Raw genomic sequence first — 16,891 nt, 5'->3', positions numbered from 1 at the left:
CACTATGTCCTATTAGAGAACAAAGGAGGAACAGGAGAAAACCCAGCTCTCCTAGTCCTCAGTTGATCTGGTTGTGTGCAGCACTGGCCTTTTGTGGTATGTCTTCTGGCAGAGTTGATCCATCAGACCAGCAGGACTAAAAGAAACAGAAAAGAGGGGCAGCCACAGCCATATGTAAATCGGGAAAAAGTCAGCTTAGAGAACAAAAGAGCAGAGAACTGGCTAAAATCAATTAGTCTTTGTTCTAAGGTCTTTCAACACTGTGCTTGGGTAATTTTCTTTAATTGTTGTAGAATACACTGTGCCCTGTACAAATACATTTCCAATATTCTCCTAACAATATACTCACAATTTTGAAGAACTTCCTCTCTTTTTCACATTGTTTCTCAATATTCTAATTTTCAACCTTTCCTCAACAGCAACACTGGACTTCCTTAGCTGAACAAATAAGATTTTTTACCATATATATATATATATATATACGTATATATATATACGTATATATATATATATACGTATATATATATATATATATATAATTGTAACCCTCTTCAAACACTGTCTTGCTCATTAAGTATATTTGTAAGCTCCTTTCCTTGTTCTTTCAAGGTGGCAGACACTTCTCTCAGGCTAAAAGTTACTCTCATTTGTATTTTCCATTTTTAAAAATATTGTTGCACATGTGTGTGTACAAAAGTGTGAATAATAATCCTGTGTGGACGCCAATATAAGTTTGGACAGCACAGTTCATCCTGGCTAGTGAGACCTCAGAGGATATTTATCTTCTTTGTGCAGTTCATTCTAAAGTTTAATATTTTTATTGGTTTGTTATTTGATTGCTTGCATTTATATAAGCATGTGTGTATATATGCATATGTAATGTGTATTTGTGTGTATGTGTACCTGTGTTTATAGAAGCCAAGAATTGGCCTTGGAAATCATTCCTTAGGCCACAACCACCTTGGCTTTTGACACAGAGTTGGTCACAGGCATGGTGTTCATTAAAGAGGGAAGAATGACTGGCTAGCAAGTCTTAGCAAACTGCCTATTTCTGCTTCTTCCTTGCAGACATTGCAAGCACAGGCCATTGACCTGGATTTTTATACAGGCTTCAGGGATTCATTCTTGTTTCTGTATGCTCTTGGATCATTGATTTTACCAAATATTCAATCTCTCTTCTCCGGTACCATCACCTTTAGTGTATTATTATTTTGAAAAATTATTTAAGGAATAATATGCATAACTATAAAGTGCTAAGAGCCTACAAAAGTAAAAATAGCCATAAAAGACATTTAAGGACAGTCTCATGAAACCATGATTAAAATCCTGACATGTGGGTCACTATCCAAAAATGCTTCAATTTATATTTGATCATTATTATAGAAAGTGTATTTCTGGTGTAGAGAAAAGAATTATGTGTTTAAAATGCACCATTGTTGTGATTGTGCCAAGAAAAGCATGTCAGAATTAATGACTCGACCTAATGAAGGAGATAAATTAAGAAACAAAACGTATAGAAAAAGTGAGCAAGCTGAATCTTGCATTTATTAAATTACTGTATAAAATAATGTAGCATCCAGAACTCTAGAGAAATGATATTTTTTGTCCAAAATTTGGTACAACTATAACAATCTAGATTTTATGTTAGCTCTCAGATATCATCTTTTAAGTTTTTTCTCCCCTGAACTTCAAATCATCAATAGCTAGCTCATTTACTACCCAAGCTCTATAATTTTAGATGTATTAAATCACATTAAAAACTAGAATCTCCATTATAAAATAGAAGAGAGTGGAAAATTATTTAAAGGAAATATTTCCTTTAAACATTTCATCCCCAATTATGAACAATTGTCCAGGAATTAATGGATGTATGCATTTACCTCTTAAATATTTGTGCTTCTGTCCCTTGCAGAATCTTCTCGAAATTTACCATCGGGTGAAGTGACGCCCGTGTTCCTTTCTGGTTATGGTCTTTTTCACAACACATCTTAAAAACCCATCTTAGGATCAAAGGTTCTTGTTTGAGAATGAACAAGGCAATATAAATCCTTTATTTGTTACCTATGAAGTAAGTTCTAGATTCATGAACCTAGCAACAAGAGTCTCACATTTAATAGAACCTGGCAACTGATGAGATTCTTCCCAACAGTTCCTCTTCCACTTCAACCAAGGCTATTTGGATTTTCTCTTCCACCTCAGTACGTCTCACTCTTTTATCAGCATATGTTATGCTCCAGGATCTCCAAGGTAAGTAAATCCCCTTTCCTAACTTAGAGATTTCCCCACACACTATAAAATCAGCTGAACACTCTTATTTTTGTTCATATAGTAATCATGTTCCCGTTTATTTTCTCTGTATTGACTCTAATAAGGAATACTCAAAGCAGATCAAATTCTAGAAAATAATTCCACTCCTGGAAAAAAAAATGCTCTTAGGAAAATGAGTGTCTGCTTTCAGTTGATGGAGGAGAGTTATCTGTCTATGTTACTTTCATTGGTTAATTAATAAAGAAAACTGACTTGGCCCTTTAAGAGAATAGAAAATTAGGTAGGCGGAGTAGACAGAACAGAATGCTGGGTAGCAGGAGCGGGGAGACGCTTCAGGCAGTCGCCATAGTGAGTCTCCATGCTTCTCCTATCCGAGATGGATGCAGGTTAAGATCTCTCCTGGTAAGCCACACCTCGTGGTGCTACACAGATTACTAAATATGGGTTAAAGGAAGATGTGAGAATTAGCCAATAAGAGGCTGAAACTATGGGCCAGGCAGTGTTTTAAAAGAATACAGTTTCCATGTAATTATTTTGGGTAAAGCTAGCTGGGTGGCAGGAGACAGCCCCGCTGTTCCTTTCAACATTCAGTTGTGTCTTCTGTGGCCAATGTGTATTGCGGAGACATAGGCCACCTGCACATGTGGATTCATTTTTTATTTCATACAACAGTTATTAAACTAATGCTTGAAATGATTTTAGGAGGGGTGAAGAACCATGTAGGATATATTTCTTTAGCAGTGAACTAGCTGATACTTGATAAAACATCAGTCTGAGAGCCATGCATTTCATAGTTTGATGAGGGAAAATGGGCAGAACACGTTTATTCACTAATTAAGATCTCTAATATTTGGGAACTTGGTAACCAACTTGTATGCTTCATTGATCATTCCATTTTTAAATTATTATTTTCTTTGAGAATTTTATACTTTGTATTTTATTACATTATCCCCCTTCTGGGATCACTCTCAGCTTCATCCCCTCTTCCCACCCTACTAACTTCATGTTCTTTTTCTGCCTTAAAACAAAACAAAGTGAAGCAAAGCAAACTAACAAAAGTGAAAAACAAAGAAAAGGATACTAAATCCTTGAGTCTGCTTTGTGTTTGCCATATTAGATGTGACCATTGTGGCTGCCGTGGAGTAAGCTAGTGAATGTGGCTGATTCATCGCATTCCACTCCATTGAAGACAATTGATTTTTTTGTCTCTCAGTAATTTTCTCTTGCAAATAACTACGAGGCTTGGAGTGGGGTTTTAAAAACACATTTTGTAAGTTTTTTGATACAACATATTTTGATCATGTTTATCAGGAGTTGGACTTGGTGCAAGGCTTGGAGTGGGGTTTTAAAAACACATTTTGTAAGTTTTTTGATACAACATATTTTGATCATGTTTATCAGGAGTTGGACTTGGTGCCCAGTTCTTCTTATTGGAATTCTGTCTGGGTTGAGCTCATGCAGGTCTCTTTCTCACTCTTTCTGTGAGCTCATAGGAGTCTGTCCTATTGTATCTGGAAAAAGCTACTGCAATAATGTCATCTATTACCTCTCTCTCATAGAATCTTTTTATTCATGTTTCCAGAAGGATCCCTGCTCCTTCAGGAGACAGGCTCAATAAAGTCATCCCATTTAGGGCTGAGCATTCCTAGGTCTCCCACCTTCTGCATAGTCTTCAGTTTAGGTCTCTCTGTTATTTACTGTTCACTGCATTTTATAGGTTGATGAGAAGAAATCGTGGGAACATGTTTATTTACTGATTAAGATTGGTAAAGTCTGGGAGCTTGGTGACTTACCCATCATCTACCCTTATATTTTTTTTCTTGTTTTCTTTGAGAATTTTTTTACTTTATATTTAATTACATTCTTTCCCATTGTGCAACTACTCCCAGATCCATGTCTTTCCATCCCACTCAACTTCATATTCTTTCTCTGTCTTAAAAGAAAATAGCCCCATCCCCAAGAGGAAGAAAACACCAAGACATCTGAAGTCCAATTAACGTTTGTTAATTTTATGTGATCATTGTTTCTGCCCACAAATGAGTGAGTGAGATTGATATATCTAGTTTGACTCCACTGAAGAAAATCAAATTTTTGTTTCTTGCAATTATCACTTGAGAATAACTTCTAGCTAAGAGTGGCATTTTTTTAAAAACATCTTTATTTTGAAGGGGGTGGTCAGGGTTTTTTCCCCCATATAATATATTTTCACCATGTTTTCTAGGGGTGGCACTTTATGCCCACTTCTCTCTCTTGTTTGAATTCTGTCTGGATTATGCTTGTATGAGGTTTTCTTTTCTCACCCTTTCATTGAGTTCATAAGTGTGTCTGTCCTATTATGTCGGGAAAATGCTTTTTTCGTAATCATCCATCATCTCTGGCTTTTAGAATCTTTTCATTCCCCTTTCCACAATAATCTGTGAGCCTAGAGAGCAGAGTTTTGTTAAAAAATCCCATTTATGACTGAGAACTCCAAACACTTGCACTTTCTGCATATTGTTCAGTGCTATTGGCCATGCCAGAGGAACAGCAGGATGGGATTGAAGTTCCAGGTGTCAGCCCATCAGAAGGGAATCCTCTGCTGGGCCATTCTTGTTCAGGCATGGCCACAGAGCTGCAGACCCTGGAATGTCTTTGCTTCTGCTGTGCCTTTACGTGTCTGCTGAGGTTCTTTTTCTCCGGTATCTAGCATGGTGTGAGGGGACATAGGGATATCCTCACGGCCTGTAATATAGTCTGTTTATCTCTTGGAAACATCCCGTTCTACTGGGCATTTTTACCTGCAAATTCTCAAGAAGATGACTCTTCCCTAAGCTGTACTATCTAATTTGATAATAATAAAAACTTATACAGAGTTTTGATAAATAAAAATAAATGCAAGGATATGTTTCACAGCCAGAGTCTGTGAGTCTCACCTAAAGAGCTGCATAGATTGTAGCACAAATTAATGACTAACAGTTGAGTCCTAGTAGCTTAGTTAGTTTAAATTCTTTTAACATTAATGTCTGGAAATGCATTCACCGTGCATTACAATAAAACAAAACTTTGAAAATAACAAAGTTAGACTAAGATATTTTTGTTAGATACCTTTGAGGTGAAAAACCCAAGAAGACAATCTAAAGTTTTAGAAAGGCACACAATTGAATGTGGAACTTTCTAAGGTCAGGGAACAAGAACAAAGCAGTTCAATTATTACTGGCTGATGTACTCTCCTTGTTAGGTTTGGTTGATGACCAAAGGTGATGATTAATTCCTTGTACCCATTAAGCCCTCAATCTCCTGGTACAAAAAAAAAATCTATTACTGAATAGATATGCACCCTGAAGATTTAAAGTAGAGCTGACTGACTGGCCGGGCGGCAGTGGCGCACGCCTTTAATCCCAGCACTCGGGAGGCAGAGGCAGGCGGATCTCTGTGAGTTCGAGACCAGCCTGGTCTACAAGAGCTAGTTCCAGGACAGGCTCCAAAGCTACAGAGAAACCCTGTCTCGAAAAACAAAAAAAAAAAAAAAAAAAAAAAAAAAAAAAAAAAAAAAAAAAAAAAAAAAAGTAGAGCTGACTGATTCTTTTTCATATATAAAAGTTTAGGTTTGTGATTCCTTTAAGATTCCTTATAAGATTACCCTTCAAGATAAGTAATAAATTAACTGGCCCCTTCTTTGTAAGTGCAAAATGCAGCCTGCTAAAAAAATACTGAATATCCAGAAAAACTCAACTCCCAAGAAAAAATGGGGTACAGGACTAAAAAGAGAATTCTCAAAATATGAAACAAAACTGGTTGTGAAGCATAAGCCATATAGCCACCAGGGAAATGCAAATGAGGTCTACTTTGACAATTCATCTTAGCAATATCACTGTTGCCAAGTTCAATAAAACAACAACAGCAGGTGCTAGGGAGGTTATGGGTAAATTGTAGCTCTTATTCACTACTGGTTGGGGCACAAACTGATAGATGCACTATGGAAATTAGTATGAAGGTTTCTCAATCCCAAGAATGATTAAGCACAAGATCCAGCTCTATCAAATGCCAAAGCACAAGGCAAGGCATCCTTCTACAGAGATACCTGATCATCCATTTCCATTCATGATCAATTCATAATAGCCAGAAAGTACAAAAAGCCTACATACTCTCTGACTGAGGAATAGATGATGAATATGTGATATATTTCTGTATATGATGTTGTTCAGCCACTAAGAAATTGAAAATTTGAAATTTTCAAATAAATATTTGGATCTAGAGACAATAATCCTTATTGAAGTAACACAGATGCAGCAAAACAAACATTGTATGTTTCTTCTTACTTGTAGATGATAGCACTAAGCTTCACAGTGTTAGCTTCATTTAGACTATTCACATAGGTCAGATAGTAAGGGCTCAGTCAGGAGGACGAGGGGATCTTCTAAGGATTGGGGAAAAGAACATATTGCTATAAAAGGATAAAGATGAATTCTCAATGGACAGAATAATTAGGGTGAGTGGTGGGAGGCTGGGGTATGGGAGGAATATGGGAAGGAATAACTAAATAATAAAGGCCTTTTAAAAATTCACCTAGAAACCAGCTATAGACATGTCCTAAATTTGTACAAACACAAATGGAATTTAAGTGGTGTTCCCATATAATTAGAAATGGAATGACTGAAATAGACATTTTATTTTTCCAAATTACACTCCCAGCATGAAGAAAGAATTATGTCTTTGTGAATTATTGTCTATAAACCTCCCCCTCACCCTGTATTATAGGCTATTGTTTGAAGGCTATTTTTTCAGATATTAAAATGCCTACACTAGCTTGATTCTTAGATCCATTGGGTTGGAGTAGTTTTTCTATCCTTTTACCCTAAGGTGATTTCTATCCTTGATGTGATGGTGTGTTACTTGGAAATAGTAAAAGGAAGAATCTTGTTTTCACATCTATTGTTTGAATGTGTATCTTTTTACTGGGGGAATTGGGACCTTTGTTAGTGAGACCTGTCTAAGGAGCACCGCTTGTTGATTCCTATTATTTTGCTATTGTCATGTATGTATGTATTTCTCTCTTCTGACTTAATAATCTGGGGTTATTTATTTCCTACTGGATGTGGTTTACCTCTTTAAGAAGGAGTTTTCTTTACAGTTCGGTTTATACATGGATATTGTTTACATTTGGTTTTATCATAGAATCTTTTATTTTTCTCCATCTACTGTGATTGGACGTTTTTCTGGAAATAGCAGTCTGGACTAGTGTCTGAAATCTCTTAGAGTTTGTAGAAGAGATTTTAAGTCCAAGAGAAATTGCAGTACTACAGTAGGTACACTGTGTAAAGCCCAATCCTCCGTAATAGAAAAACCCAGAAGATACACTCTCCACTAATCCTATAAGATGAAAATGGTGAAATGGAAACATGCACACTTGAAGAGTCTTGTGGCCACCCCCCACCCCCGTGCCAGACCTTAGGGTTTGAGACACTACACAGGTGAATGAATTGAATGCAATGGGTTTACTTGGCCCCCAGGTAGGAGGGAGCAGGCAGAAGCACTGAGTTGCCAAAGGCAAGGTGATAGTAGTTATTTTAATATTTTAATTGGTAGCATAGACACAGCAATGTTTATAATAGCCAAACCATAATGGTCATCACAGGCAAAGTAAATTGTATGGCGGCATGACCTGTATGGACCTTTGGTACTGGCTAATCAAGCATGGTGTTTCTAGGCCTGAGATAGATAAGAAGGCTGCTGAAGTTTTGTGTGACTTATATAAGCAGAAAAATTTTAAACAAATAGAGAAAGTTTACATTGGATCATAGCAAAAGGGAATCTTGGCCCAGGAACAAATTTCTACCCTGGAGCCAGTTTGTAGACCCAGAACCTCTTGAATGAAGAAGTGGCCAGATTCCCCTAATGAAGGACCTGGAAGAATTACCTAAAAGATTTACTGTTAGCCTTTCTCTAGTCCTTCCCTAGAGAAAATTATGACCTTTCACAAAGGTGACTGTAAACTATCGACATGCACAAAAATCAAGTCGCAAAGGATCAAAGACTTCAACATAAAGTCACCCACACTGAACCTCATAGAGAAGCAAGTGGGAAGTACACATAAATGCATTGGCACAGTAGACCTCTTCCTTAATATAACCCCAGTAGCACAGACACTGAGAGAAATAATTAATAAATGGAACCTTCTGAAGCTGAGAACCTTCTGTAAAGCAAAGGAAATAGTCAACAAGACAAAACAACAACATATAGAATGGGAAAAGATCTTCACCAAACCTACATTGCACAGAGGGCTGATCTTCAAAATATACAAAGAACTTAAGAAATTGAGCTAATAATCCAAGTTTAGAAATGGGGTACAGACCTAAACAGAGAAATCTCACAGAAGAATCTGAAATGGTTGAAAGACACTTAAGGAAATGCTCAACATCCTTAGCCATCAGAGAAAGGCAAATCAAAACAACTCTGAGATTCTATCTTACACCTATAAGAATGGCCACGATCAAAAACACTGATGACAGCTTATCCTGATGAGGATGTGGAGTAAAGGGAACACTCCTCAATGGCTTGTGTGAGTGTAAACTGGTACAGCCACTTTGGAAATCAGTATGGCAATTTCTCAGAAAATTAGGAAACAACCTTTCTTAAGACCCAGCAATAACACTTTTGGGTATATACCCAATGGATGCTTAATATTACCACAAGGACATGTGCTCATCTATGTTCATAGCAACATTATTTGTCATAGCCAGAACCTGGAAACAACCTAAATGCCCATCAACTGAAGAATGGATAAAGGTGTTATACATTTACGCAATGAAGTACTACACAGTGGAAAAAATAATGACATCTTGAAATTTGCAGGCAAATGGCTGGAATTAGAAAATATCATATTGTGTGAGGTAACTCAAACCCAGAAAGACAAATACCATATGTACTCACTCATAAGTTGCTTATAGACATAAAGAAAAGAAAAAAAGCAAAAGATTTATACGATCTGTTGAGAAACCAGAGAGGTTGTGGAGTAAGGGGTACACTTATCCATTGCTGGTGGGAATGCAAACTTGTGCAACCACTTTGGAAAGCAGTGTGGCAGTTTCTCAGGAAATCGGGACTCAACCTACCCAGGACCCAGCAATACCACTCTTGGGAATATACCCAAGAGACGCCCAATCATATTACAAAAGCATTTGTTTAACTTTGTTCTTAGCAGCATTATTTGTAGTAGCCAGACCTATAAACAACCTAGATGCCCTTCAGTGGAAGAATGGATGAAGAAAGTGTGGAATATATACATATTAGAATACTACTCAGTGGTAAAAAACAATGACATCTTGAATTTTGCATGCAAATGGATAGAAATAGAAAACACTATCCTGAGTGAGGTAACCCAGACCCAAAAAGATGAGTATGGGATATACTCACTCATAATTGGTTTCCAGCCATAAATAAAGGACATTGAGCCTATAATTTGTGATCCTAGAGAGGCTAATTAAGAAGGTGAACCCAAAGCAAAACAGATAATTATCCTCCTGGATATTGGAAGTAGACAAGATTGCCGGGCAAAAATTGGGAACTTGGGGGTGGGGTGGGATGGGGTAAGGGGAGATGGGGAGAGAAAAGTGAGAAGGGAAGGATGGGAAGAGCTTGGGGGAATGAGATGGTTGGGATAAAGGAAGGGTGGATATGGGAGCAGGGAAGTTTATATCTTAATTAAGGGAGCCATTTTAGGGTTGGCAAGAAACTTGACCCTAGAGGGATTCCCAGGTGTCCAGGGAGATGTCCCCAGCTAGTTCCTTGGACAGCTGAGGAGAGGGAACCTGAAATGGCCCGATCCAATAGCCATAATGATGAATATCTTGCATATCACCTTCATAGAACCTTCATCTGGCGATGGATGGAGATAGAGACAGAGACCCACATTGGAGCACTGGACTGAGCTCCCAAGGTCCTGATGAGGAGCAGAAGGAGGGAAAACATGAGCAAGGAAGTCAGGAACATGAGTGGTGCACCCACCCACTGAGATGATGGGGCTGATCTAATCGGAGCTCACCAAGGTCTGCTGGACTGGGTCTGAAAAAGCATGGAATAAAACTGGACTCCCTGAACATGGCGGACAATGAAGTCTGCTGAGAAGCCAAGGACAATGGCACTGGGTTTTGAGTCTACTGCATGTACTGGCTTTGTGGGAGCCTAGCATGTTTGGATGCTCATCTTCCTAGACCTGGATGGAGGGGGGAGGACCTTGGACTCCCAACAGGGCAGGGAACCCTGCTCTTTGGACTGTAGAGGGGTGGAGGGGAGTGAGAGGAGGGGGAGGGGAGTGGAGGTAGGGGAGTGGGGGAAGGGGGAGGAAAATGGGAGGCGGGGAGGAGGCAGAAATTTTTTTTCTCATTTTTTTTATTAAAAATTTCCATCACCTCCCCTCCTCCCCCTTCCCTCCCCTCCCCTCCCTTCCACCCATACCCCCACTCCCTCCCTGTCCAGGCCAAAGAGCCATCAGGGTTCCCTATACTATGTTAAGTCTAAGGTCCTCCCAACTCCCCCCAGGTCCAGGAAGGTGAGCATCCAAACTGACAAGGCTCACACAGAGCCCGTCCATGCCGTAGAATCAAAGCCCATCACCATTGTCCTTGGCTTCTCAGTCAGCCTCCACCATCAGCCACATTCAAAGAGACCGGTTTGATCGCATGTTCCATCAGTCCCATCCCAACTGGTCTTGGTGATCTCCTGTTAGTTCTGTCCCATGGTCGCAGTGGGTGAACGCACCCCTCACAGTCCTGACTTTCTTGCTCATGTTCTCCCTCCTTCTGCTCCTCATCAGGACCTTGGGAGCTCAGTCTGGTGCTCCAATGTGGGTCTCTGTCTTTATCTCCATCTATCGCCAGATGAAGGTTCTATGGTGGTATACAAGATATTCATCAGAGTGGCTATAGTATAGGGCCAGTTCAGGTGCTCTCTCCTCAGCTGCTGAAGGAACAACCTGGGGACATCTCCTTGGATACCTGGGAACCCCTCTAGAGTCCAGTCTCTTGCCAATGCTCAAATGGCCTCCTTAATTAAGATATATACTTACCTGCTCCCACATCTACTCCTCCTCCGTCCCAACTGTCCCATTCTCCCAAGTTCTCCCCATCCTCCCCTTCTCACTTCTCTCTCCCCATCTCCCCTTACCCCATCCCACCCCCATCCCCAAGCTTTCCATTTTTTTTGCCTGGAAATCTTGTCTACTTTCAATGTATATTTATATCAATCTGACACAAGGTATAGTCATCTGAGCAGGAAACCTTGACCAAGAAAATGCCCCCAGAAGATCAAGCTGTACACAGGTCTGCAGAATTTTTTCTCATTTACTGATGGATGGAAATGTCCCTGCCCTTTTTCGGTGGTGCCACTTCTGGGCTGTTGATACTTATTTGTATAAGAAAGCAGATGGGGCACTGAACTGAACAGAGAATTCTCAACAGAAGAAGTTCGAATGGCCAAAAGACACTTAAGGTCATGCTCAACCTCCTTAGCAATCAGGGAAATGCAAGTCAAAACAATGTTGAGATACCATCTTACACCTGTCAGAATGGCTAAAATCCAAAACACCAATGATAGCCTTTGCTGGAGAGGATGTGGAGTAAGGGGTACACTCATCCATTGCTGGTGGGAATGCAAACTTGTGCAACCGCTTTGGAAAGCAGTGTGGAGGTTTCTCAGGAAATTTGGGATCAACCTACCCCAGGACCCAGCAATCCCACTCTTGGGAATTTACCCAAGAGATGCCCAATCATATTACAAAAGCATTTGTTCAACTATGTTTATAGCAGCATTATTTGTAATAGCCAGAACCTGGAAACAACCTAGAAGCCCTTCAGTGGAAGAATGGATGAAGAAAGTATGGAATATATACATATTAGAGTACTACTCGGCGGTAAAAATGAATGACATCTTGAATTTTGCATACAAATGGATGGAAATAGAAAACACCATCCTGGGTGAGGTAACCCAGGCCCAAAAAGATGAACATGGGATGTACTCACTCATAATTGGTTTCTAGCCATAAAGGACATCGAGCCTATAATTCGTAAAAAATCCTAGAGAAGCTATATAAGAAGGTGAATCCAAAGAAAAACATATAGTTATCCTCCTGGATACTGGAAGTAGACAAGATTGCTGGACAAAAAATGGGAACATGGGGGTGGGGTGGGGTGGGGTGGGGTGGGGGGAGGGAGGGATGGGGAGAGAAAAGTGTGAAGTGGAGGATGGGAAGAGCTTGGGGGAATAGGATGGTTGGGATATAGGAAGGGTGGATAGGGGAACAAGGAATTATATATCTTAGTTAAGGGAGCCATTCTAGGGTTGGCAGAGACTTGACTCTAGAGGGGTTCCCAGGTGTCCAGGAAGACGCCCCCAGCTAGTTCCTTCACTGAGGAAAGGGTGCCAGAAATGTCCAGATCCTATTGCCATACTCATGAATATCTTGCATATCACCATAGAACCTTCACCTGGCATTGGATGGAGAAAATGACAGAGCCCCAATAGGAGCACCAGACTGAGCTCCCAAGGTCCTGATGAGGAGCAAAAGGAGGGAGATCATGAGCAAGGAAGTCAGGACCGTGAGGAGTGCGTGTACCCATTGAGATGGTGGGATAGATCTAACGGGAGACCACCAAGTCCAGTTGGAATGGGACTGAAGGAACAGGGGACCAAACCGGACTCTCTGAATGGCTGACGGTGGAGGAGGACTGAGAAACCAAGGACAACGGCAATGAACGTGAACTCTACAGCATGGACGGGCTCACTGTGAGCCTTGTCAGTTTGGTTGCTCACCTTCCTGGACTTAGGGGGAGCTGGGAGGACCTTGGACTTAACATAGTGAAGGGAACCCTGATGGCTCTTTGTCTTGGAGAGGGGTGGAGTGGGGGTATGGGTGGAAGGGAGGGGAGGGAAGGGGGACGAGGAGGGGAGGAGATGGAAATCTTTAATAAAAAAAAATGAGAAAAAAAAAAGAAAGCAGACAGTGCAAGGCGGGAGGACTAAGCCAGTAAACAACACCCTTCCATGGCTTCTGCCTCATTTCCTGCCTCCAGGTTCCTGCCCCATTAGAGTTCCTGTCCTGACCTCCTCAGATGATGGATAATGATAAGGAAATAAGAGTCCAGTGAATCCTTTTTAAACCTGATTCGCTTTGCTAATGGTGTTTCATAATTGCAATAGTAACCTTAACTAGAACAGGGCTGTTAAGTTTTCAAACCCATGTTAAAATCATCTGCCGAGTGAGGCTAATGATACCATTCAGGTGAGAGCTGAGACACCAGCAACCATGCTGGGAACCTCAAACCACTTTCTCAACTTTCAGATCTCACTGTGACTCTCCTAGGGTTAGATTCTAGAAGAAAGGAATTGCCACGAGAAAACTGTATTTGGAAATTCCTTCTCTCTAAGTGACGAGGCAGAAGGAAAAGGGGAGGAGGGTTAGACCTGAGAGAAAGCAAATGCAAAGAAATATATAAGAAGACCTTGGTTGAACCTATAATAATCACCAGCAGACATTAATTCTATTAAAAATAAGGCAAAATATTGATTATAATAAAGAAAAGTATAAGTATGGTAGATTCTCCTTTTATTTGATGGTGAATTGTTTTGATATTCAAACAAGGAGGTCTCTGGGATTTCTGGTCTGGAATTTCTTACACACACAGTGATAGTTCTATGTTCAGAAGTCAACAAACTAATACATGATGGAGTTTCAATAGAGTAAATATTTTGTTATTATTTCTTTTACTTGGTATTTTGGCTCTTGTCATCAATGCCAGGTTCAGTATTTGAGTAGAACATTTCCTTGAGTTTATCACGGAATTTCTTTGTTGTAATTAGGAAAATCAAGAAAAATAAAACCAAAAAGAAAATCAATAAACCTAGTATGAGCATACCTATGTTGGACTTACGTATCCTTGGGGGAGGTCCACTGTCTATACTACCTCCAAAGCCACTTAGTTGACAGTCTGGTGGCTCCCAGAAGACGTCACAATGGCAGTGATGTTTATTGTTACAGACTCCTTTCATATTGCACTGGAATGCTGAACAGTTACTTAACAAATCAGACTTATGAATGCACTTCCTATTAGCGCATAAATGATTTTGACCACAACCTGTGCCATCTGTCACTGCTCCGCTGTCTTCTAATGTCATTCCAAAATGATAGTCTATACTCCAGCAGTTGACATTATTGAAGTGAGTCCAATGCACTGTTTCATGGCTCCTCCTACGTGGAATCTGTCTTACATTTTCACACTGAATTCGTCCACAGAGTACATCAGCATTCTCGCATCTTCTGTAGTTAGAGCTATCGTTACCACAGTTACCAAAACGGTCACCCTGTTTGTTCATTTTCATGTAGCAATTCTTATTTGCACTCCTGGCTGTTTTGCCAAACAGTCTCTGACAGTGTTCTTCACGTTTAGGACAATTCATTTTATAGCAATAACCATCACCCCCGCAAGGGCTTCCATCTTTCTTGTATACGTCTTCTGGACACTCAGCTGAAGTCCCATTGCACCACTCTGGAAGGTCACATTCATTCTTCTGTCTTCTACACAGTGTTCCTGGTGGTTTGAACTTGCAGTCTTCGCAGCAAGGCCCTTGAGCACATTCAGCGTTGGGTTTGAACACACAGTCTTGGCTACAGCATGGATCATGTAGACAGGATGCCAGGGATCCACAGTCACACTGCTCTCCTTCCTCAACCACATTATTCCCACACAAAGTGAGGTTGAGGGTTACGACTATATCTGGATCATTATTCAAACAATTTCTCCTGGTAATCTTGGAATACATATACTCATAACTGCAGTTGCTAAACTTAGGGGAATTGGATTTTGCTGGGGCCATTATACAATTTGATAACCCACATTTACAGAATTTCTCGTCATGATGCATACCCAAGTTATGACCCATCTCATGTGCAATAATGAATGACAGGTCTGATAATCTATCAGTCCTGAAACTGTTAACTGCACAATTCAGTGATGTGCAAACTGTACCTACATAAGCTAGCCCTAAATGTGCTCCATAACCTTGCCTGGGTAAAAGATGTGCAATATCATGTCTAATGCGATTGTGAAAGTGTCTATTCTTCCAACTGCAGAAATCATTTAGGACTCCGCCTATACCTTGTGTTACATTGACTTCGTTTATTTGGGTCCAAACTTGCAGTGTAGTTATAATCACACTAATATCTATCTGAAGATAATAACCATTTAGTCCATTGACAACTTCAAATGTTTCTAGCATGCAAGTCGTGACATTACTTGCCCTATAAACATATCGTTGATTATCTATCACCACAAAATATTCAAGATACTTGTGATGGGTCCACCAATTCTCATATTGGCTTTGCATTAGTGTGGAGTCCTTGCTTTCTTGAATCTTCATTTGTCGCGCTATTTCTTCATCTGTTAACCCACATCTCATAGAATGTAATTCTGAGTCCTCCCTGTCTATTTTGTATATGAGATGTTCAAATGTGGAAGTCAGATTCTTTGGCCTGATTTCATAAGCTGTGCCGTTTATCTCTAGTATGCCTTGCAAACTCCCTAAACAGGTATTCATAATGACCGTGGATTCTGGGTCTCCATTGACATGGCCGTGGTAGTAGCAGTCAGTCCGCACAAAAGGCTGCTCTCCACGGAGATCCCCTTGGTCAGTGTAGGTGAGCAGTAAAAAGTTTCTGGATATAAAATATTTCGTGGGTTTCATGGTGATAATGTGTCTCTCTCCTCCAAAGCGCAGACCATAGGACAGCCACCCTAGAGAACTATTATGTCTCCCAGTATCAGTGACCCTCACGGGTATTACTACTTCAGGAGGGCTACTGTACATAGCATGTACAGTTGGTGACCATGCAGGAAGAAAGTGCAGCATCCACAGGCAGAGCTGAAGGACCATAATCCTATAGCATGGACCAGAACCTCATCCACAGTCACTATGTCCTATTAGAGAACAAAGGAGGAACAAGAGAAAACCCAGCTCTCCTAGTCCTCAGTTGGTCTGGTTGTGTGCAGCACTGGCCTTTTGTGGTATGTCTTCTGGCAGAGTTGATCCATCAGACCAGCAGGACTAAAAGAAACAGAAAAGAGGGGCAGCCACAGCCATATGTAAATCGGGAAAAAGTCAGCTTAGAGAACAAAAGTGCAGAGAACTGGCTAAAATCAATTAGTCTTTGTTTTAAGGTCTTTCAACACTGTGCTTGGGTAATTTTCTTTAATTGTGGTAGAATACACTGTGCCCCTGTACAAATACATTTCCAATACTCTCCTAACTCTTAGTAATACACTCACAATTTTGAATAACTTGCTCTCATTTTCATATTGTTTCTGAATGTTCTAATTTTTAACCTTTCCTCAAAAGCAACTTCCTTAGCTGAACAAATAAGATTGACTTTTTTCATATTCATATATATATGCCTTCTTCCAACACTGTCCCGCTTGTTGAGTACATTTGTTAGCTTCTTTCCTTCCTTGATTTGTCATTCCTGTGGGTGGCAGAAATTTCTTAGGCTAAAAATTACTCTCATTTATATTTTCCATTTTAAAAAAATATTGTTGCACATGAGGTGTACAATAGTATGAGTAAGAATCCCGTGTGGATGCCAATATATGTTTGGACA

The 16,891-nt window shown here is 40.1% G+C and overlaps 1 protein-coding gene across 1 annotated transcript; it reads right to left on the bottom strand.

Moving 5' to 3' along the window:
• Positions 1-14,004: 14,004 nt before the first annotated feature.
• On the bottom strand, positions 14,005-16,205 carry LOC119811617 (disintegrin and metalloproteinase domain-containing protein 26A-like). The gene has a single exon (XM_038325514.1). The coding sequence runs from the start codon at positions 16,168-16,170 to the stop codon at positions 14,005-14,007; it is 2,166 nt and encodes a 721-aa protein (XP_038181442.1). The 5' UTR covers positions 16,171-16,205.
• Positions 16,206-16,891: the final 686 nt, after the last annotated feature.

The sequence above is a fragment of the Arvicola amphibius genome, chromosome 4, assembly GCF_903992535.2.
Source record: "Arvicola amphibius chromosome 4, mArvAmp1.2, whole genome shotgun sequence".
Classification (NCBI taxonomy): Eukaryota; Metazoa; Chordata; class Mammalia; order Rodentia; family Cricetidae; genus Arvicola; species Arvicola amphibius.
The sequence above is the reverse complement of the archived record's forward strand: the minus strand, read 5'-3'. Positions and strand labels throughout refer to the sequence as shown.

Coding starts and splice junctions, on each gene's coding strand:
- LOC119811617 (XM_038325514.1), bottom strand. CDS start 16,170: ATGGTCCTTCAGCTCTGCCTGTGGATGCTGCACTTTCTTCCTGCATGG.